General features: G+C 35.7%; 1 protein-coding gene across 6 annotated transcripts in view; it reads right to left on the bottom strand.

Moving 5' to 3' along the window:
* Positions 1-23,085, bottom strand: part of LOC150108380 (dual serine/threonine and tyrosine protein kinase-like) — a 261,870-nt gene that overhangs the window by 154,129 nt on the left and 84,656 nt on the right. For all 6 annotated transcript variants that reach the window (XM_090390729.1, XM_090390726.1, XM_090390728.1 and 3 more), the window contains 2 exons: positions 20,762-20,959; positions 8,140-8,519 (listed from right to left, as the gene is read on the bottom strand). In XM_090390729.1, coding sequence (XP_090246855.1) covers positions 8,140-8,519; positions 20,762-20,959 — 578 coding nt within the window. The remainder of the gene's footprint in view (positions 1-8,139; positions 8,520-20,761; positions 20,960-23,085) is intronic.

Below are 23,085 nucleotides of genomic sequence, written 5' to 3'. Positions count from 1 at the left end.
TTGAAAAATACCTTAACGAGCAGAGACAAGCAAGTTATTGTACCTCTGTACCGAGCCTTGATAAGACCTCATCTTGACTACTGTGCCCAGATTTGGTCACCTCGGTTCCTTCTTGATGGGGAGGAGGTTGAGAGGATCCAGAGGCGAGTGACTAAGATGATAGCAGGTATATGGAATGAACCATATGAGAACAGGTTGAAGATTTGTGGATTGCAGAAACTGGTTGATAGGCGGAAAAGGGGAGATATGATTGAGACATTCAAATTGCTAAAAGGATTCTATAAAATTAATTCAGAGGATATTTTTGAGATCAGGACTGGTGGTGGGAGAACTAGGGGACACCTATGGAAGCTGGGCAAGAGTGTGGTTAGCAGTGGTGTTAGAGCTGGGTTCTTTACTTTTAGAGTGGTAAATGAGTGGAATAAGCTGCCAGAGTCTGTTGTGGGTGCTATGACAGTGAGCGAGTTCAAGGCAAGGTATGATAGATACTGTGAGAATGTCGTATAGTTGTGTGGACATGATGTTTAGGGCCTCCCTCGATGAGTCTAAGGACTCCCTGGAGTAGCCCGAAAATAATAATAATAATAATAATTATGATAGTACATCTGATGCAGTACTTCTACATCAGACGAACAATAAGGAAAAGATAGGATTGATTCTTCTATTCAAACAAGTTCATTATCAGTCAAATTAAGTGATAAAAACATTAATCTAAAACTTAACAAAACAAAACTTATCTAAAACTTAACTTAACAAGAAAGTTTGAAATTATCAAGAAGACTACTTGAAATGGGGATTTACATCGACGATAGTCAATAATGAACCTCGTCCCACATGTGTATTGTGTCATGAGATGCTATGTAATGGAAGTATGAACCATCATTATTAGTAAGAGACTTAAAAACCAAACATCCTGAACATGAACACAAATCTTTACAATTCTTTGAACGATGTTTGAAGACATGTAATTCTCAATCCAACAACTTAAAAAAATTCACTAAAATTAACGATAAATATTTGGAGGCATCTCTTGAGGTTGCATTATTAATTGCAAAAGACCAAAAGCCACACACCATTGGGGAAACACTTGTACTCCTAACTGCCATAAAAATGGTAGAAATAATTCATGGAAAAGAATATGCAACTAAAATGTATTCCCTTATCAGCAAATACTATTGGTAGACGTACAGAAATCATTGCAGATAATTTAAAGAAGCAACATATCGTAGTATCAGAAGCCATCAAACCAGAATTTCAAGAAATTATGAAAAAAATGCAAGGCCATTGTTCACATTAAATATTGTAATAAATGTTTGTAAGCAGTTAATCATAAAAATAATGTATAAAAATATCTAGCGTTTTTAATTATTATATGATGATACAAGGCATATTTCCTCTTTATAATACTTATTACAATGGATTTTTGCTCAATCAACTGGGGGTATGCACTATTTATTTTTTCTGTGTTGGGGTATGCAATCAAAAAAGTTTGGAGACCACTGCTCTAGATGCTTAACTATTAATCCATTTAAATGCAATCCATCAGCATTACATAAGTCCTTCCTGTCAAATTCAGTCCATGTCTAAAAACTTCACATCATTCCTTTTGCATAACCTGTGCACTCGTTCATTTGCAGTCATAGTCCTCCTCCTCCTTAAGTTGCCTCTATCATAGTGTGGGCTTATGATCTTTAACTTCTCACTCTTGTTTTTTTGCTTCTTGCAATAGCTGCTTCATATCTTCTCTTATACAATAATTTTTTCACCTTTAAGATCATTAGTTCCAATGAAAACAATCAATTCTTTCACCTTACCTTTTGGCATTCTAACAGTTTAATTAATATTAATTTTTTCACAACAAAAATAAGATTTAATCATGCTCTCGTTTAAGTACTCCTCTTATTATCATAAACTTTTAAAAAATATAAAATATAAATATGTAATTTGGATACTTCGTTTTATTAACTTGGTCAGCGACGGTGCACTCCATTCCTCCTTTTCATGTGACAAACCTGTTAGTGCTCAAGTATTAGAATCCTCAAGATCTGCCATAACCAGGGACCTGAACTCAGATCTCCTATTTATATTCCAGTGGGACAAGGTCAACAATGTAAACTTTAATGCCACCAAAACCCAGTTCTGTCTGATATTGCACAAGAAAGAGCACACATCCCTCTCCCCTTACCTTCAGCAATAATACTGAGATATCCAAACACGATCAGATTTCCCTTCTTGGACTGACTTGCACCTCCGATCTTTCCTGGCACAGCTGCCAAAAAACTTGAGGTACTTTTTCACACAAGACAAAGCTCAAATCCACCTAGCCGTGGAATGTTGCTCCCATATATGGGATGGTGCACCAAAATCCTTTCTAAGATTGCTTAGAGAGATCTATTCAGAAGAATGCAATCTGGCTAATTAATGGTCCCTTTCTCACAAACGTTCAGTTTCTGCCTTGTGCCTCTTCTACAGATACTTTCATGGATAGTGCTCTGCTGAATTGGTCACTATTATTCCTCCACTCTCTCCTCCAAAATCATTAAAACAAGAGCCACTACTAATCAACACTCTTTTACAGTCCACTTTAGAACTCACCAAGCCAACTTTACTGCCCTTTTTATTCCATCTACTTCTGTCCTTTGGGACAGTCTTCCACACTCTGCTTTCCCCAAAGACTACAACTCTCAGCTATTCAAGCAAAATGTGAACAGACTCTTTTCTTTTATTCCTCTTGCCCACACATGGCACTAGTGCTATAGGCTTCAGTAGCTCTTATTTAATAATAACCTGTATCATTAAAGTATATAAGTTAGGTGCATTTCTATCAATACAATTAGTTTTTATTATAATGAAAAAGATTCAGCTTTGATAAATGTAAATCTGTAATTTTCATTTAATTTCCAGCTTGCAGATGACATGTTTCTAGACAGAAACAGATTTCATTAAAATAAACAATACAACCCAACACGAGTCATAAGTCAGTGGACTTGCATCATTAGTGATATAAAACTTGTACAAAAAAGAATTAAAAAAATTGATTACACAACATATGTTATAAGAACTTCAACAATAATATCAGTTCGGTAAAGTTCTTATAACATCTGTTATGTGTTTATGTGTAATTCATTTTTTTCTAGTCTTTTTTTTATACAAGTTTTGTACCCCTGATGATGTAAGTATGACAACTCATGAAATCTGTTGGGTTATATTGTTTATTTTAATAAAATTTACTTCTGTCTAGAAACATGTTGTTTCCATAATGGAAATGAAATTAAGATTTGCTAAACCTCAGGATCATAAATCTGAAATGTTAGAGAATAATTATCTTTGAAATTTTACAGCTTAATTCACAAGACTAGAGGAACAACATATATATATATATATATATATATATATATATATATATATATATATATATATTTTTTTTTTTTATTTATTTAGCTACAAATATTTCACTAATTTTAGAGCTGGCATCTTCAGAACACAAGCGCTTTGTCATAGTACAAGCACTAAATCATTTATTAATGGGAAAATTTTTTGAATTGCAACAGACTAAGGGCAAAGAACTACAGTCCTAATTTGGCACCATTTATTATTGGATAAAAAGACATTTATAAGCATTAAGTTGATATTAAAATGAGTATTTCTCACAGTAAATTACTCGCTGAGGTTTGCAGAATGCTTCAGGGTTGCTGCTTATCCCAAGAAGTCTCTTCAACTTGTAATGACTTCTATGTAGGAACATGGTCTATCAGTCCTGACTTACCATAATGAAGGTGAATGTACACTTATGGGAAAAAACATTATGAATGCCTACCTAGTATGTTGAGCTTCTTTTGGAAAAGATCTTGCACATATCTTGGCACTGACTGCACTAAACTACTGGGATTGTAAGGTAAGTGGCATCAGCCAATCAACAGCAATGCCTCTTTGTTCCTGACTCTTGGGATGTTATTCTGTGTAGTTGGTCCAGAATTCTCCGAACACCTAAATTGTTTTGGACCAGGTATTGCCCTACTTGGTGATAGTAGCCCAAAGGATCTGAACTCTTTTGGAAAGACAACACTCCACCCCATGTCACTAGGCTGGTACTGTCAAATATGGTTCTAAGAACATATCCATGCATTCTATGCTCTCCTGGCAACTTAATTTTCCTGAAAGAATTAGCAATCAAGGTGTGTTCAATGGGAATAAGCAAACCAAGTGATACCCATCAGAACAATCCAATACTAGGATACTGCTACCACCAGCCTGTTGACAACCTAGTAGGCTGATGAGCTGGAATTTTTATTATTATTATCATCTTTTTAGGAATTACAGCCATTGGCCAAAAAAAGTGTGTGGGCAAAGGTAGGTGGGTTCCATGATAAAAGTAGCATCACTAGAACAGATAGCTCTGGCTCTGTAAACTAAAATAGCCAAGAAACTGTATTCTTATTTCAATCCTATATCTAAGAGTAAGCAAATAAAATTTGCATGCGAGTATCTTCATCACTAAGCTACTTAACAGTAGTGCTTCTCTGTTACCGACTTCTTGGACGTTATTCAGTCTAGTTGGTCCAGAATTCTCAGAACACCTGAATTGTTTTGGACTAGGTAGTATTGCCCTATATTATTTGCCTTAGTATACCATAATGCAAAACACACCTCCTTTTGAACATATACATTACTATGCATTATGGTAAGGGTCACTACCTAGACTGCTTCAACCTTTATCAAGATCTTCTCAGTGGGAGGTAGACCTAAAAAGATACTGAAGCTAAATCACTGTCCAAATCATATATATTCCATATACAAGTAGCAAAAAGGTGTATCAGGGTGTTGCATTATGGAAGCAAGAAGCACAATGGTGTTGCATTATGGAATACTAAGGGAAATAACATGAAGTCTTTATAAATAAGTAGCCTAGTTGTGACAATACATTACACACAAGCATTACTTGAGTTTGAGTACAGGATTAAGACAAGAATATAATTGCTTGTCTATTATAATTTATTTGATTATCAAGCAAAAAAAATAAAAAAAATTTAATAGCCATAGCTCTGTGTATTAGTAATTTTAGGATACTGTATTGTTGGACTGGATGAGACTAGTGTAATTAGGAAAGGGACAGTTATTTGATTCTTTTTCTAATTCTATTGTGAAATGGATTTCAGGAAGCTGGCTATTTAAATGCACTAAAAATGTATCTAATGCGTCTAGACAATGAGCCAAATAACAAATACATCATCTACATAGCACTGGTTTGAGTGCAGCTGGTTTAGTGCTCTGTTCTTTAATTGTTTATGTAGAAATTGGCTAAAGGAGTACTGTATATAAAGTGCTAGCTGTGCACTGGCTAACTATGGACAGAAATGTGATCTGTTGATACCTGACTTGGAGAACAAATACTTTTGTCGCTATTGTTATGGCTAGTAAGGATTTGCAGACTATGATTTAGACACCTCTTCATAAAGATGTTAGATGAAGAAAAATCACTAGATGCTATGCAAAAGTTTTTACAAGTTAGAAAGACTGTTTCTGGAATCTTGTCTACTGTGTGCAGATCTGGTCACCTGGGTTTCTTGGGGTTGAGGTGGAGGAGAGAATACAGAGGTGAGTGATCAGATGGGTAGCATGAACCATATGAGAACAGGTTGAAGATTTGTGGATTACAGAAACTGGGTGACAGAGAGAAAAGGGGTGATATGATTGAAACATACAAATTACTGAAGAGTTTTTACAAGATTAATACAGAGGAAATTTTTCATTTTGGTGGTGGTGGGAGAACTAAGGGCTATGCTTGGAAACTGAGTAAGAGTGTAGTTAGCAGGGATGTCAGGACTAGATTTTTTACTTGGAGAGTGGTAAATCAATGGAATAGGTTGCCATTCCTGTGAATGAGTTCAAAGCAGAGTATGACAGATATTGGGCAAATGTTCGATAGTGCTTGGCATAATGTTCAGGATGTTCCTTGACAAGTCTAAGGACTCCATGGAGTAAGCTGTAGTAATAATAATAATCATCAGCAGCTAAAACATTCTACAAACTTCAATAAAATGGTTGTATTAATTTACAAAAAACTTGGCGCAAGTTACTTTAAGATCAACTTAACACGTAAACTTTTTATTAAATAATAGATGGTGCAAAATTAGAACTTGAGTTCTTTTAAAATTGTTCCTACTAATATAATAGTGCCTGCATACTGTGACAAACCATTTGTGATCTGAAGATGCTGGGTATAAAACCAGTGGAATATTAGCAGCTAAATAAATATACAGGGTGTTCGGGATAAATTTGACAGTTTCGTAAGGAAAAAGAAAATCTTCTTTGTATCTATTAAATTTAATGAATTGACAAAAAAACATTACGGGCAGAGTTAATTACAATACTATCAACAAGATTTACTCAAAATAACCACCATTAGCATCGATCACAGCTTCAATTCTGCTTCGGAACCTCGAACAAGCTGATGCTACAGTCTCCCTGGGAAGGGCCGCAAAAACTGTTTTAATTTTATCCATTAACTGGGCTTTTGTATTACTGGAAGTGCGATTGGTGTCTTTTTCAACTGCGCCCCATACAAAATAATCCATGGGGTTAAGGTCTGGGGAGTTTGGAGGCCAAACATTTGGACTGGTGAAGTCGTAGAAATTTTCAGACAACCATTTTTGACTTTTCCCAGAGGTGTGGCAAGGGGCCGAATCCTGCTGCCATACATACGGCCTACCATTGGCTACCCTTGTTATCCAGGGCTTGACTACAGTTAGCAACTCGACGAACAAAGCCCGAATTCCAATGCCAGGGTTCTTCAACACCTGTTCCTGCAGATTTGCGAGGAATTCTGCTGTACGAACGCAATCAGATCGTCTGCTAGGGATCTTTCTTCTTGCTACATCCTCGTAGTCACCATTGCAAGTCTCTAGTTCATTCCTGATTGTTTTTACTGTATTCAGGGAGCATTGGGCAGCAGTCGTAATATCCTTATTTTGATGGCGGGCACGAATCATCATGATACAAGTTATTCTCTTTCATGATTCAGGTGGGTTCCAGCTATCCATCCTTTCTGACATCTTGTATATGAATGAAGAAGGGTCCAAACTTTTAAATGAAGAGAAGTGTGTGTTAATACATGTAACTTACGGAAAAATATAATTAATTATAAATATGTCAAATTTATCCCGAACACCCTGTATAGGCATAAATACCCTGGTCATATGATATGTTAGGTTCCAGACCAGTCATCATATAGTGAATTTCATTATATTCCTATACCATGAAATTCATTGTCCCTTTCCCATTTTTAGATTCATAATGATTTAATAACATTTTTAAGGCATGCATATGTATATAAATGATGTAAATAAAGCATTTATTTACACCTGATATACAAGCAAGAAATTTAGAATAGTTTTTGCAAATGAAAAGTTATTCTGAATAACTTGGCTTAAGAAAACATGCCAACCGCTTTGGTCATCAACCTACACCATTAGGTTTTTTTTTCCATTTTGGCAATAGGATTGTCACATTTATAGATAACTGTAGTATCAACTAAAGTAGCATTCACTTCATTTAGAACTTTATCTAAATGAAGTAGTGCAAGGTGAGTTTAGCCTGCAGCCTCCCTCAGTGTTTGATGCACCATTGTAACTAAAGTTAATCATTTTAATCTTATTATCTAATGTAATAGATTTATGAATCTTCTTTGCTAGAACAACAGCACCTTTATTTGAATTTTATCTGCCTTTATTAGCATTAATAAAAATAAAGCAATAGTTATAAACAGTTTATAATTCACAGTGAAACACCAAAACACAAAGAGATGTAATGAGCAATGATGTTGTGAATAAATAAGTTCACACACACACTGGTTGATTCACAGCAATGTCATGTCACTAAACCATCGTGTGAGCGAATGAATAAATGTGCACTGGTTATAACTGAAACAGTCATATGAACGGATCATCATAAAGTGAAGCTTCACAAGGCGGGATATTACTGTATATCTTGTTTATTTTGTTTCTTTGGTGCCATGAATTAAGCTGCAAAATTACAGATAAGCACTCCAATACCTAAAGTGATCTATACATCAAATTATTTCTCTCAGTGCAATAAAAAATGCTATGATTTTCTTCTATTATGTATTAAAGTAAATTTTACCTTCTTGGAAATTCATCAAGATTCTCTATTAGTTCACTTTCCACTTCAACAATTCCGCTAGGTCTTTGTCGCAGTTTCTTCTTAATATCAGGTGATAATGTACTTAGAAAGCCCATACCACAGAGGTGTTGATATAAGGTTGGCTGAACAGAATTTGTATGTACATCATATGAATCCCTTCTCTTCCTAAATGAAAGATGATGAATAGGTGATATATCTTGATAAGAATGTGGACGACTCCAAGAATGCAGGTTAGGACGCATATAAGAAATGCTGTGCTGTTCTGATTCTGTAAGATCTGAAATATGGGGCCTTACACAAATAAAAAAAATAGGTAGCTTTGGAGTTCTTTTTTTAATTTCAATCAGTTCTCCAACTTCCTAAAAAAAAAATTTGTTCATTTAAATTTTAATCATGCTTTAATAACATATGACATCAATAATGAATTGCAATTGATAAATTGAACACCTGATATGATGTTAAACTATAGTAAAAATTACTGTTTCAGGAACAGTTATATTTTACTACATTAAAGGGGAAAAAAATTGTATAACAATTTTTCCTCTCTCTCTCACTGTTTGTGTGTGTGTGTATATATATATACAGCCACATTCTCTGAACTAGAGTGAACTCTTTATTACTGACTACCTTTTATAACCAAATTACAAATTTCAGAGCAGCCTAGTTCCACTTTACACCGCCAACCTGAGGCATGATATCACCTCAATCCTTTATAAAAAGCCTTTGAAAAATAATGACATCTTATTTAAATCCACTGAAAATGTGTTTATGCCTCTTATTATGCCAAATGTAAAAAATGTTTGTTTAGAGTACTGAAAAAAATAAGTTTCAGTCAAGCATTTATTTGTGTACGTGTGTGGTGTTTGTGTTATCAGTTGTTCTATTGTATTTATTTATTTTTAAGGTTTAAAGATTTCGATATGAATTTAAACCTCTCATTGCATTAAAAAACTTGACATATAAACACAAATGCTCACCCTGGTGAACACTGCCAATCAAAAAGTATATCTTCCCTAGATGGAGAAAATGCCAACTAGACCTCTAGGTGATAGATGTCATTCATCATCTGGTGAAATACCACCACCTTGCTAATTAGAGACCTGAAGTGACTGTAGGTATGTTTGGTCACTAGAGCAAGGGTTCCAGTTTCTGCCCCCCCCCCTTTCCACATGCAGCGAAAGTGATACCCTAATGATATAATCTCACTGTACCCTCCCCATTCAAGGGTACAGCAGTAAAACAGTGCTGCAGGCTGGCTGCTGAACCAGTTACTAATGAATCTGAAGGTCTCCTGATCAGCTAGCATCAAATCCTGCAATGTATTTAGCCAGTTCGTGACAAAGGAAACGAAATACTGTGTGGTTGCAGGGAAAACTGTTGAGGCCATATATGGACAGGAGACCTAGTTCCTTCTGTGTGGGCAACATGATTGCATCTGTCAACTCTCACTGCATGTCCCATTTCCTCTTTATCTCTTCCTCATCAAATACAATGGACCACAACCCAAAGAAATGCAATTTTACTGCAGAACTCAAAAATTTTTCCACAGAAAAATAGTTTAAAAAAAAAAAAAAAATCCAACCACAAAAAACATCAAAATCCAACCAAACATCCCACCAATAATAATTGTTACCAAAAAAAAAAAAAAGTTTCCACTTCACCAACATCCATGGCCTAAACAGAAATATAAATGATGTGCACTACCACTTACAGTCATCTAAATCAGAACTACTATTCCTTTCAGAACCCTAATTCACCAGTTTCACCGACCAAGCAGGGAGGAATGCTGAGGTGTTTGCCATCAGCAATGACCTATCTTAGATCATCAATCTTCCTACTTACAACCCTCTCCAATTTGTCAACACACTTGACCTCTTCCTAACATGCTTCCCTTTCAGGTATACTGTAGTTGTTGGTTCTCCTCCTGGTAACTCGGAACACCTCATACAAGTCTCCTTTGCCACAGAACAACCTTCACCCACCAGTTGTCTCGTATTCTTTGTTTGAACAAGTAGTCAGACCATGGGAAGAAGGAATAGAAGTCATGGAAGTCCTCCCAGTGTCCAACTACTGCTTCCATTCTTCTGCTCAGACCAAATAATAGAAATCACCCTCACAGGAATGAAGGCTTTCATCCCCTATTCCACTCCAAATTCTTAGCCACCATCCAAGTCTTGGTTCTCAAAAAAAATTGTGCCAATGCTGTAAAAGAAAAACCTCTGTTTGCCACGAATGGCTCAAGACAAAACTCCAGCGGCCCACTGTGCAGCTCGAGTTTTACAAATTTTACAGTTGTAAAAGAATCATTATTAAGTCAGACTTTGAAAATGCCAAATGCTGCAAACTCGCCTTCTGCCCAAATGGAAGTTGCTCCTTCTGGTCCCTTGACAAGACCATTGGGTACAACTTCTGTCCCCCCAGGTTTCAACCACTCTCACATCTGGATGGTACTGTAGTTACCTCACCTAAAGGCAAGGTTGATGAACCGGGCAAAGTTCCCTTCACTCTACCAAGAATGAGTCCCTTCATGTCGCCCATAATCTTCTGACAAAAAGAAATCCGAATAATCCTCAATTACCTGAACACAAACAAGGCACCTAGTCCAGATGGTATCCCATCTCTTGCGGTAAAAAATTACACCATAGAACTAGCACCTATTCTATATTGCTTCTTCAATTTATCCTATTCAACTGGCATCTATCCTATGACATGGAAGCAAGTCCACATCCATCCCAGCCCAAAGAAAGATAAGTCAATCGATGAACTATCATTCAACTGCTCTCACTTCTGTTCTCTCTAAAATTACGGAGAAGGTCATCAACAACCAACTCTTGAACTACTTAGCGTCATACCAACTAATCAGTGACTGGGAGTATGGATTCTGCCACTTATGATCAACAGCTGATCTTCTTGCTTTCACCACCCACCTCTGGCCTCGAGCAAAGGAGAAATTCGAAGAAACTCATGTGGTTGCCCTCAACATTTCATAGGCATTTGATAGGTTTGGCACAGGGGCCTACTTAACAAACTGCCATTCTATGGTCTGCCTTCCTCACTCAGCAACTGAATCACCAGCTTTCTCATTGGTTGCTCACTACATGTCATGGTGGACTCTGAAAACTCCATTCTTCCTTTTCATTTAACAAACCTTGTAACACTCAAGTATTAGAATTCTCAAGATCTACCATGACCAGTGACCTGAACTCAGATCTCATAGCTATATCCCAGTGGTGCAAGGACAACCTTGTAAACTTCAATGCCTCCAAAACTCAGTCCTGTCTGATCTCTCACAAGAAAGAGCTTGCATCCTCTCTCTCTCATCTTCAGTAGTACTGAAATATCCAAACATGATCAGATTTCTCTACTTGGTCTGACCTGCACTTAAAATCTTTCTTGTCACAACCACATTTTAACTACAGCTTCTGCAGCTGCCAAAAAACTTGGTGTACTTATTTGCACACCTTCAAAGCTGCTAACTCTATACAAAGTCCAAATCTGATCAGCCATGCAATATTGCTTCCATATTTTGGGTGGTACACCAAAATCCTCTCTAAGATTGTTCAATTCTATCCAAAAGAGGGATCATTAATTAGCATTACAGCTAATTAATGATCCCTCTCTCTCTCTCTCTCTCTCTCTCACTCACACCCATACCCACTTCACCCCCTCCCTCAGACGTTCAGCTTCTGCCTTGTGCCTCTTTTACAGATACTTTCATGGACAGTGCTTGGCTGAATTGGCCACTATTCTTCCTTCACTCTCCTCCAAAATCATTAAAACAAGAGCCACTGCTAACCACTCTGCCTTCCCCAAACATTACAACCCTCAGCTGTCCAAGCAAAATGTGAACAGATTCCTCGTTTCTTCTATTCCTCGTGCCCACACACACATAGCACTAATGTGCTATAGGTCTTGTGGCTTTTCAAGCGTGAATCAGATATAGGTATAAGTATAAAAATATACCTATAAAAAGTATACAAAAGTAATGTGTAATAAATATTCAGGGCATCATAAATAATATCAATATAATTTTTGAAATCATTTTTTGTGCCAAACAAATTTATAACAAATATTTTGACTTTTTAATCTGTATTTTCCCTTTTCTATTTCTAAATATATATCTCTCTCATTCTTAAAGTATTATTTCTTTTCTTTTCACTTATTTACCAGAAATGGTTCTAAAATCATTCACATGTAATGAATACATTCTTCAGCACATGGGAAGAAAGGATTAAAATAACTACCAAGCATTTCCTGTTTTAACATAAAATCTGTAGTGTATGAGTGTTGTGAATTGAGTCAGTTGCCAATGACAGGATATTTTACCAGTTATCAAAATTATCACACTATAAAAGGCAAGTAGCTATGAATTTGCCAAGGGCACCAGATACCTAGCCATGTAACTGTGTAAAATTACAAAAGAATGTTTAATTATGCACTTCTCTTTCAGTAAAACTGTTCATTGTATGTCATGAGCGTGTGTGTTTATTTATCCCTTGCACTAAAGGCAGAAAATCCTATAGCAAATGGTTGCCATGTGAGGGCAGGTTTAGGAATAAAGTAATTTGTTGATGCTCTTAAATCGTTGAAGATTATAGTTCTTTGAAAATGCTTTGAGAGAGACTGTTCCACAGAATTGAGAGGGAAGGAATGAAAGATCACTGGGAGTAGCAGGTTTGGTGAGTATGCAGTTTGATTGTAAAAGGATGTTGAACAGCTGTACAGCATGAGTTCCTGTAGATTTGTAAAACAACAGCATTAACTTAGATTTTTAACTAGAGTCTTAGATTAGCCCAGGTTCCAAACAATATTTTTTTTTTGAGTGGAAAGATGGTTAAATTTTTTCACTTCATAAAGGGGATGATAAGAATAAATCTTCAAATTATAGGTCAATCTACTTGTCTGGAGTGGTGGTCAAGGCATTGGAGAAGCTAGTGAGGAAAAGGATTCAGAACTGGGTTGACAGCAGTAGAATACACTTTAATGGACAGCATGGGTTTGCTAAAGGAAGATCATGTTTAGCAATCTGCTTGCTTATTATAACAAGGTGATGAATACATTGGACAAGGGGAATGCATATAGAGCAGTATATTTAGATTTTGCAAAGGCAAAATCTAAATAGATTGCAAAAAGCAATTGATAGATTGCCACATGGCAAACTAGTAGTTAAATTGGAACAGATGGGAGTTGGATAGTAGATTAGTGCACTGGATTGGAGATTAGCTGTGTGATAGGTATCAGCAGGTTGTTGTGTGGGGAAGTGATATCCCAGAAGAGGAAAGTCACTAGTGGCATTCCCCAGGAAACTGTTTATGGGGCCACTGTTGTTTGGAAATGACATTGAAAAGGGCTTAAATGGTGATATATAGTCGTTTGCAGATGATGAAAAATTGGGGAGCATTACGAGTGTGTGGGGATGTCAGTTTAATATTGCAAAGTGTAGGATTTTAAAATTTGAGAAGCAAAGATGGGTACAGAAGTATAGGATTGGAAAGGATATTTTAGAGGAGATGAAAAATCTGGGGGTGATGGTGGATAGGGACTTGAAAGTTCGTGGACATTTTGCTAAGACTGTGAGGACAACACAGCAGATTATGGGAATGATGTGGAGAACACTGATATGTAGAAGGAAGGATGTTTTGACTCCATTGTACAAGGCTCTGATCAGGCTGCATATGGATTGCTGTGCACAGATTTGGTTGCCAGGTGTTCAAAAGGGCAATGAGATGTTGGAGAGGGTCCAGAAAAAATTCACTAGGTTGGTTTCTGGTCTCTAGAATGGAATATGAGGACAGATTGAGAGAATACAAATTACAGAGCCAAGTGAATAGAAAGAAGAGGGGAGACATGACCGAGACATAAATTGGTAAGGGGTAATTACCAATTAAATGTGAATGAGATTTTTCATAGAATATCTGGAGACAGGATGAGGAGAATGAGAGGCCATCCCTGGAAGCTATATAAGGTGGATGTGAGCAAGTGAGGCATAATTTTTTGCATGGAGAGTGGTAGGTGATTGGAATGAATTGCCTGAGTGTTTGGTGAGTGCAGGGACAGTGTTATGTTGAGTGTTATATTCATTTAAGTTGAGTTATGATGAGCTGTGTATGTGAGAGTGTGACCTCCCATGATGAGTCTCTTGACTTCATGGAAGTCTGTTGATAATAATAATATGGATCACATTATAATATATCAACTAACAAATAACTAGATATCAAAACTGATATTCAGAAAGGTTTGTAGGATTTATTAACAAAACTAAAATAACTCCAGCAACAAATTTGGAAAGATAAAAAAAAGATGAAAATGGGCAAGAACATGGAATACATCAGCTGCAATGTAAAACTTTGGCACAATTTTTAGTAAAGATAAAAATCAAATATGAAAATAAACAACAAAATTAGCAAAGCTGGTTTTGTAGAAATTTAATGAATAAATTTATATGGAATAAGAGAAATAAGTCAAAACACTAAACCAGCTGTATATAATCATTGTGAAGAATTATTTTCTTCTATTGTTGGCATTGTAGTTTTAATTCCTTGGTGAAAGATAGTCTTAAAATGGTTTGACAGATTTTTCTTATATCTTCAATATTCCCGGTTTCAGTCATCTTGTTGTTTATCATTGTTACTGCTTTTGCTGAGAATTTTTTTGTAATTTCTCTTAATAGTGTCATGGAAGACTTTTAGGTTGTTTTGCTTGACATTTCTTAGCTATTTCTTCTAACCATTTTTCTTTGACTCTTTTGCATAGGTTATCAACTTTATTTTTTAGTGCTCTGTATTTTTCTGTATTCTCTTCATTGTTTTGTTAGTTTACAAGTATCTTGGCCTCTCTTTTTTCTTCTACTGTAGCTAGGATTTCTTGGGTTATCCACTGTTTGTTTATTTTGGGTTTGGTACGTAGTGTCTTTTGCAATTGATAACACTGTTTCTTTTCCTTCTTCCCAGTATTTTCTGCTGTTCTGGAAGATGGAGGGTTTTAATTTCAAGCACATTTGTTCTAAAAATCTAGTTTTTTTTATAAAGGATAGCTCAAGCAATTATGTTAATTGCTTGAGCTATCCTTTAGTTTTGATAGGTTAACGTTTTCTTCTTTTCTGATAATGTTTATCCTATTGAATTTTATCTTCACTTTGGTAGTTAATATTTCATGGTCAGTGTCGAAATCAAAGCTTCTTAATGTTCATACATTATTTACTGATCTTTTCCATTGTTGGTTTATGATGATATAGTCTATGCAGTTCTTTATATTACCATTTGGGAATATCCATGTATATTTATTATTAGGTCGTTGATAGAACAATGTATTTGCAATCATTAGATCGTTTGCTTTACAGAAGTGGAGTAATTGTTCTCTTCTGTCTTTAAGCTCTCCATATCCAAATTTCTCCATCACTATCATGAGTTCTCTGTTTTTGGAATTATTTCCTGTTGTAGTTCTTCATAGAAATTTTATATTTCTTCCTCTGAATAGTTACTGTCTGATGCATATATTTGGATTATTTTAATTGTTTGACCTTTTTCTTTTGCTTGAAATTTGGCTGTGATTATTCTAGGAGACACTGGTTTTATTTCAATTACTGAGTGTGTAAGTTTCTTCTCAATTAATAATGCAACTCCTTCTCTGTGTATGTTATCTTTTCTTCCTGAGAAGTATAGTCTTCCTTCTGGTAAATCCATCTCTGCACCAATGTGTCTCTGATAAACCTAGAATACTCCATTTCAGTCTTTTTAAATTTTCCTGGACTAATTGCAATTTTCCAGGTCGGTATAATGATAATGGCATCAATAGCAGAAAAATATCAAGATTGAAGAAGGCACTTGACATTGTTATCATTCAGGAATGTAGTGAACATAGTTAATCTAAGGAGGTACAACCACTTAAACAGAATAAGAGGTTTAAAGTATATTTAACCATATTTGAAGACATATTCATAATGACAGTTATAGAATAAGCAAAACTGAATACTGGTGCTTATCAAAGTTAATATCATGGTTATGTTAAAAAGACCTAGAAGCAAAGTAAGTCAGTTAATATCTAAGAAAAAAGAGGTAATATGGTATGGTGACTCAATTTTAAAATTTGCGCTTGCTGATGGAGTCACCACTTCTAGTTTCCCAAGAGTGACAATTAAAAATATGACAAACGTAACTGAAAACCAAAAAAGAAATGTAAAAGAAATGGCAGTGCTAGTAGGTACTAATAATTTAAGTGGTGACAAACACAGTATGAGAGAAGATATGAAAGGTCTGTTGGAAGAAGTGAAAAAGAAATCTGAGAGAGTAAAAATTGTAGGATTACTACCTAGATATGATAGTACTGAGTTAAGAAGGAGGGCAATGATAGCAAATGATTTCATGCGTAGGCTATGTAGAAGATATGGATGCGAGTTTTTAGATGTGTGGGGTGTGTTTGATGGCAGAAAAGATTTCTTTAAGAATAATCGCCTGCACTTGAATTCATTTGGCATCAGAAGCCTGGAGAAATTACTTCTTGGTATGAGACTTAATGCAGAGGGTCAGGGAAACTAGATCATCAAGGGAGGAATGGGGAAAATGTGTGTGAAAGTTCAGCTATGGTATACAAACGTGATAAAGATATAAATGCCTTTGAACATGGTTATGTATGTGGCATAGGAGGGGAAAAATATGCTTTGGGTTCGGACCTTTTAAGTGTGTCTGGGGGAGGGAAAAGAGAAAATTCTAGAACAAGACCAAATGCATCGCATATCTAATTATAAGAATAGGCTAGGTCATAATTTATTATGTCTATAAACAAATGCCAAGAGCACTAGAAACAAAGGGGTTGAGTTTGTTGCTTTATTGAATACGATGTGGCCTAAGATTGTTGGCATTACTGAAACCTGGCTATAAGAATCAGATATGGTAAATGGGATCGAGTGTAATGGATATACTATTTTTAGGAATGACAGAAGAGATAGGAGAGGAGGAGGAGTGCTACTAATGATATCAGGTGGCTTAAGTCCAGTTAGGGTAGAAATACAAGAAACAATGATGGTAACAATGTCTCATGTAGCGACGACTTTGAGTCTATTTGGTGTGAAATGGAGGTTAACAGAATGAAATATATGGTGGGGTGTTGCTAAGACCTGGCAGCTCAGTTGTAGGGGACGAAGAAATGCATCGCCAATTTAGCCTTATGGGTACCAAGCGAATGATCATTATGGGTGACTTTAATTTTCTAAACATTGATTGGGTAGAAGAGAAATCTCATGATCAGAAAGAACAGGAATTTATTGAATTATTGCAGGATAACTTTCTCGAGCAGCATGTGAAAGACGGAACGCAAGGTCAAAGAGTGTTGGATTTGCTCATAGCGTCAGAAGGGATCTCTCTCAAGAATATAGCTATTTTCCACCAATTGGTGACAGTGATCATGCTATTCTTTCTTGGGAAGTATTGAAGCTCCGATTAAAACAAGCTACATGCTGAACTACAAAACTGGAAATTATGATCGACTTAGAAGAATACTATCTTTGGTCCCATGGTATCAGTTACTGAATGGAAAAAATGTCACAATGCATGGGAATCTTTGAAAAAGTGCTTGAATGAGACGGTATCTGAATGTATCCCTAGTATTCAAAGAGTAAATAGGTTGGGTGTGAAATGCATGTGCAGCCTTATTAAGCTAGAAATCCACAAGAAGAAGATGATGTGGAAAGAGTATCGTGAGAATAAGAGTGAGAGGAGTTATGAAATATATAAAGCTCAGGCCAGAAAACTAATGAGTATTGTGAGAAAAGCTAAAACGGAGTATGAAAAGAAATTTGCCATGCAAGCTAACAGTATCCAAAAGAATTTTATTGTTATGCTGCAAGCAAAAGAAAGAATGAATGTGGAAGAATAACTTTATTGAATGCAGATGGTAAATGAGTGCTCACTTTGCCAAGATATATCAACCAGGTGTATGTAGTATGGTGCACGGTGCTACTGCTACGTTGGATGAAGAGCTAGAGGTTCATGAAAATGAGGTTGAAGAGCTTTTGCATAGCCTGGATAAAAATTTGTCAATAGGGACAGATGGAATATCTGCCCGTTTGTTAAAGGAATGTTCAGCTGAATTGGTTGGGCCTTTCACACATTTGTATAACTTGAGTCTCAGCTCAGGAATGATACCACAGGAATGGAAGGAATGTAATATAGTTCCTTTGCACAAAGGTGGTGCAAAAACTGATGTGTCTAATTACCGACCTATTAGTATTTCTGGTGTGGTAGTGAAGATTTTAGAGAAGTTAGTAAGAACTCGCATACAGAAATGGGTAGACAATCATTCTATACTCTGCAAGGAACATCATGGATTTACTAAAGGAAGGTCATGTTTTAGCAATTTGCTCATATTTTATAACAATGTTATGGCCGAGTTGGATAAAGGAAATGGATACACTATGATAATATTGGATTTTTCTAAGGCATTTGATAGGATACCACACGATAGGCTGTTGCGTAAACTGGAGAATATGGAATTGGAACATAATCTATTGACTTGGATCAGGGGATGGTTAACAGACAGATATCAAAAAGTGGTATACAGTGGGTGTGAATCAGCCAGATTTAAGGTAACCAGTGGTGTACCTCAGGGTTCAGTCCTTGGGCCATTATTGTTCAATCTATATATTAATGACTTCAAGTAGGGTCTATCATCAGATTTGCAATTGTCTGCTGATGATGTGAAGATAGACAGGGACAATCAGGGATTCTACTGATATTCAGCAATTACAAAATGATTTGAATAGACTGGAAATCTGGGCAAACAAAAATGGCTGTCAGTTTAATGTTAGTAAGTGTAAAGTTATGCACTTTGGCATGATTAGAGATCCAGCGGCATATTATATTAGCGGGGTTATGCTACAAGAAACTGAAGAGTCAAGGGATCTTGGTGTATTGGTGGATAAGAATTTAAAGTTCAAAGATCACATAGCAAAAGTTGCAAATACAACTCAGAGGATAATTTCTATGCTGAAGCAAACCTTGACATGTAAGGATAAGGAAGTAATTTTGCCTCTTTATAAGGGTTTGATAAGACCACACTTGGATTACCGTGCTCAGATTTGGTCTCCCGGGTTCCAAGGGGATAAAGAAGCTGTGGAAAGGATGCAAAGAAGAGTTACAAAGATTATATCCGGATTATGGGATTTAGATTATGAGGACAGATTGCGAGTATGTGGATTGCAGACTCTGGTTAACAGGAGAAAAAGGGGTGATATGATAGAGGTCTCTAAACTTTTGAATGGGTGTTATAGCATTTCAAATGATGAAATTTTTCATTATATGGAAGGCGGGGAGAGAACGCAGGGCATCCATGGAAGTTAAGGTTATTCTCAGTCAAGAAAGGGGTAAGAGCTAGGTTTTTCTCTCAGAGAGCAGTGAGTGAGTGGAATAATTTGTCCTTAGGGGTAGTGAGTACATCTAGTGTAAATGAATTCTTACAAATTTACTAGTTTCCTCCCCCCCCCTTTTTTTTTTGATGATACAAATACAAAATCTCATTTTCCATAATGTGATAGTAGGTTCAACAGACTGGCTTTATCTAATCCTATCTGACCATCATAAAGGTTGTTTGCAAATCCTGGACAGAATGCAAATACTAGTTTTTCTAACCAAGCAACAGTCACTACCAATGAAGCTGTAGAGGTTCATTAAATATAAGGCTGTCTTTCACAAATAAAACCACCATGTTAAAGTGACTTCCACCCAAGAATGGTTGCAAAACATTTTTCTGACCATTAGATGCCAAGAAATTATATTCTTCATTTCATCCTTCATCCAAGTGTAAGAAAACAAAGTTTGCATGTGAAGTAACTTCATGACTGGGCTACTTGTATATAGAGGCTAATGACTTCACATCAATTGCCTCAGTTTCCCATAATACAAGGCACATATCCTTACAGAGATGTATAATGCTATGTTTTATGAGAAGGCCACTACCCAGACTGGTTTTAACCTTTATCGAGGTCTCCCTTAATCATTGGGAGCCAGACCTATGAAGAGATATCAAGGCTGAAGTAATGCAGAAGTCACATATTTCCCATATACAATTCCAATATCAATTCTTTAGATGGGACAGAGATTCCAGTGTGTATATCCATAGTTACTGTCAATATACTAGAGCAGCTGGTTAGGAATAGAAAACATAGAAAAAGATCATAGTGATGATAGCTGCATTTGTGATGTGAGAGCAGCACCAAGGACAACATCTAAGGTAAATAAATTACAGAATTTAGGAAAGGAGCACATTTGAGTTAGTGAGGAGATGTTACTAGATTAATACAGAAGGGGTAATACAAAGAATAGAAAATGAGAGTGGAAGAAAGAAAGGCCATCCCTCAAAGTTGTGTAAAAGTGTGGTGAAGAACAGCGTAAGGAGCAGACTTTTTGCATGGAGCAGTATGTGAGGAACCCACTTTACAAGAATATGTTGTGAATGCAGGGAGTATAAATTAATTTTAGGTTCCTGCTGGAATCAGAAGACTCACTGAAGATTCAAGTCTGTTCTCAAGTTTTTTGAGAACAAATATTCCATAAATGACTGTGCTAGTACAGTTAGTAGTAAAGTGTCAAGAATAATACTCAAATCTTACCTTGTGACTGAGTGACTCATCTTCCACAGCATATATTAAGATAGGATTGTAACCTTCTGTACATGCATCAAATACCTGTTCAAAGCTAGCTGCACAATTTGTAGGGGATACCACAATTTGAACATCATCACGGAGAAGAAGATGCCGCAATTTAATTTCAAGGACAGCACTTTCAAAAGCAGGATCTTGCATATCTCCCTGAAAACATTTTAATTAATGGTAGAATATTTACTTTTATGATGTGAATCACTGCTCAGATAGTAAATCAACTAATAATGAATCGATCTTTTTTCTTGCCCATAGAGACTCACACACACAAATGAAACAAAATGGTGTCACTATACTGCAAAAATTTAATTTAATAAAACCTAACATCACTCTTTTTAGAAAGTATTATTTGGTTCACTTACATATGAATGATATATAAAAATTCTTTATAATTTATAATCAATTATAAATTATATAAATATTTTATATTTAAAAAATAAATTAAGAAAATAAGAGAAGCACTTTTCAACCTAAAAAAGTGATAAACTAATGAAGACAAGAGAAATGCTAGAGTGTTGTTCAGTACAAGATCCAGTATTCCAATACTAGCACACAGCTCTAGCATTATGTATAAGAAGTTCAAAAAATCTCACACATTAGAAAGTCAAGTATCAAGAAAGCACAAGTTATTAAAAGTTTAATAGAGACATACACATAGACATAATACAATTTTTAAATAATGGCTTCACACATGTATGCGAAAACTAAATATAATTTATTACTCCTATATATATTTCACTCAATATGTCACAAACTTCTTTCAGGAAGAAGAACTGGTAAACAGCATTTAAATTCTGAATCTAAGAATGAGTCATACAGCATGAGTATAATATCACGTCTCACTCGCTGTACAGTAGGAAGAAACACTATTAGAGTTCAGAGACGTGGGAATAGATGTATAATTCATTAAACGAATTATAAACAATTAACAGCAATTACTTCCCAAAACATAGAGATGGGCATAAAGTCTGTCCGATTAAGATTAGGATAGTGACATAGTGATTCATATGACAAAAAATAAATGTTCAAATTTGAATCTACTGTAGTTTAGCATCTTGGTACGGTTTTAGTGAACTATGTCTAGTGTTGATGCCATGTGAAACAAAGCCTGAACCCTTCACATTTGAAAAATTTTATATAATCTTGATGCTCTTAAAACATATGACAACTTCTGGGTAGTTTGAAGGTGGTGTATAAATTATATCTGCAAAAGGTCTGCAGATATAATTTGCAGTGTGATCTCTGCAGTAAGACCTTTTAACATCAGATTGCAATCTGAAAGAGAGATGATAATTATCAAATATTTTCCATATCAAGGTCTTACTGTATCCATTAAGTAATAGAATAAGTTTTATTTCTTCTAATAGAAGAGACTCATAAAACTGTGCACACTCAGTATACAAAACTTTTGATACCTATTTTTTGTGAAGGACGATGTGAAGATGCATAGATATATCTGCCTGTAAAGGATGACTTCCTGTAAACAGAAAATACAATATTACCATAGTTATGTTGCATTAAAGTATCTAAAAAGGGAACTTGATGCAATTATATATAAGGAGTTAATTTTATCCAGAAAATGAAGTAATTCTGTTTCAGAGTGAGACTAGATTACAAAGCTATTATCCACAAAACAGTCAAATGCGAGGTTGAGGAGAGTGTTAGAAATTCAATTCTCTAAATGCTGCATAAAATAGTCAGCCAAAGCAAGTGATATAGGACTACCTATCACAGTATCCCTGGGATCTGCTGAAATAATTTATTATACCAGCTAAAATAACCAGCATTGATAGTAAACTTGAATAAACGGACGATATCATCAGGGAAATCTACTTGTAAAAGCTGTAGGGCTTCTTTAAGTGGTATATTTGTAAATTTCTATACTGTATAGTTTTGGGAAGTAATTGCTGTTAAATGTTTATAATTTTTTAAAATTAATTATTATACATCTATTAAAATTCCCACATCTCTGAACTCTAATAGTGTTTCCTCCTACTGCACAGTTGTGACTGAGACACATGATATTACACACATGCTATATGACTCGTTCTTGTATTCAGAATTTAAATATTGTTTACCAGTTTTTCTGCCTTCTCCCAGAAAGAAGCACATGATATATTGAGTGAAATACATTACCTTGATGGATCTGTTGTTTCATTCTTGATGTCTCCATGAATGCATGTCGCAAAGTTTCCAGCAACTACGATCTTGGGCCATTCTTTTCTATTTGTTTCCTATCACTTTGGTTAGAGGGTCTTCTCATCTAGTTGGAGATC

The sequence above is a fragment of the Typopeltis vanoorti genome, chromosome 3, assembly GCF_054136105.1.
Source record: "Typopeltis vanoorti isolate ZY-2024b chromosome 3, IOZ_Tvanoo_1.0, whole genome shotgun sequence".
Lineage (NCBI taxonomy): Eukaryota > Metazoa > Arthropoda > Arachnida > Uropygi > Thelyphonidae > Typopeltis > Typopeltis vanoorti.
The sequence above is the reverse complement of the archived record's forward strand: the minus strand, read 5'-3'. Positions and strand labels throughout refer to the sequence as shown.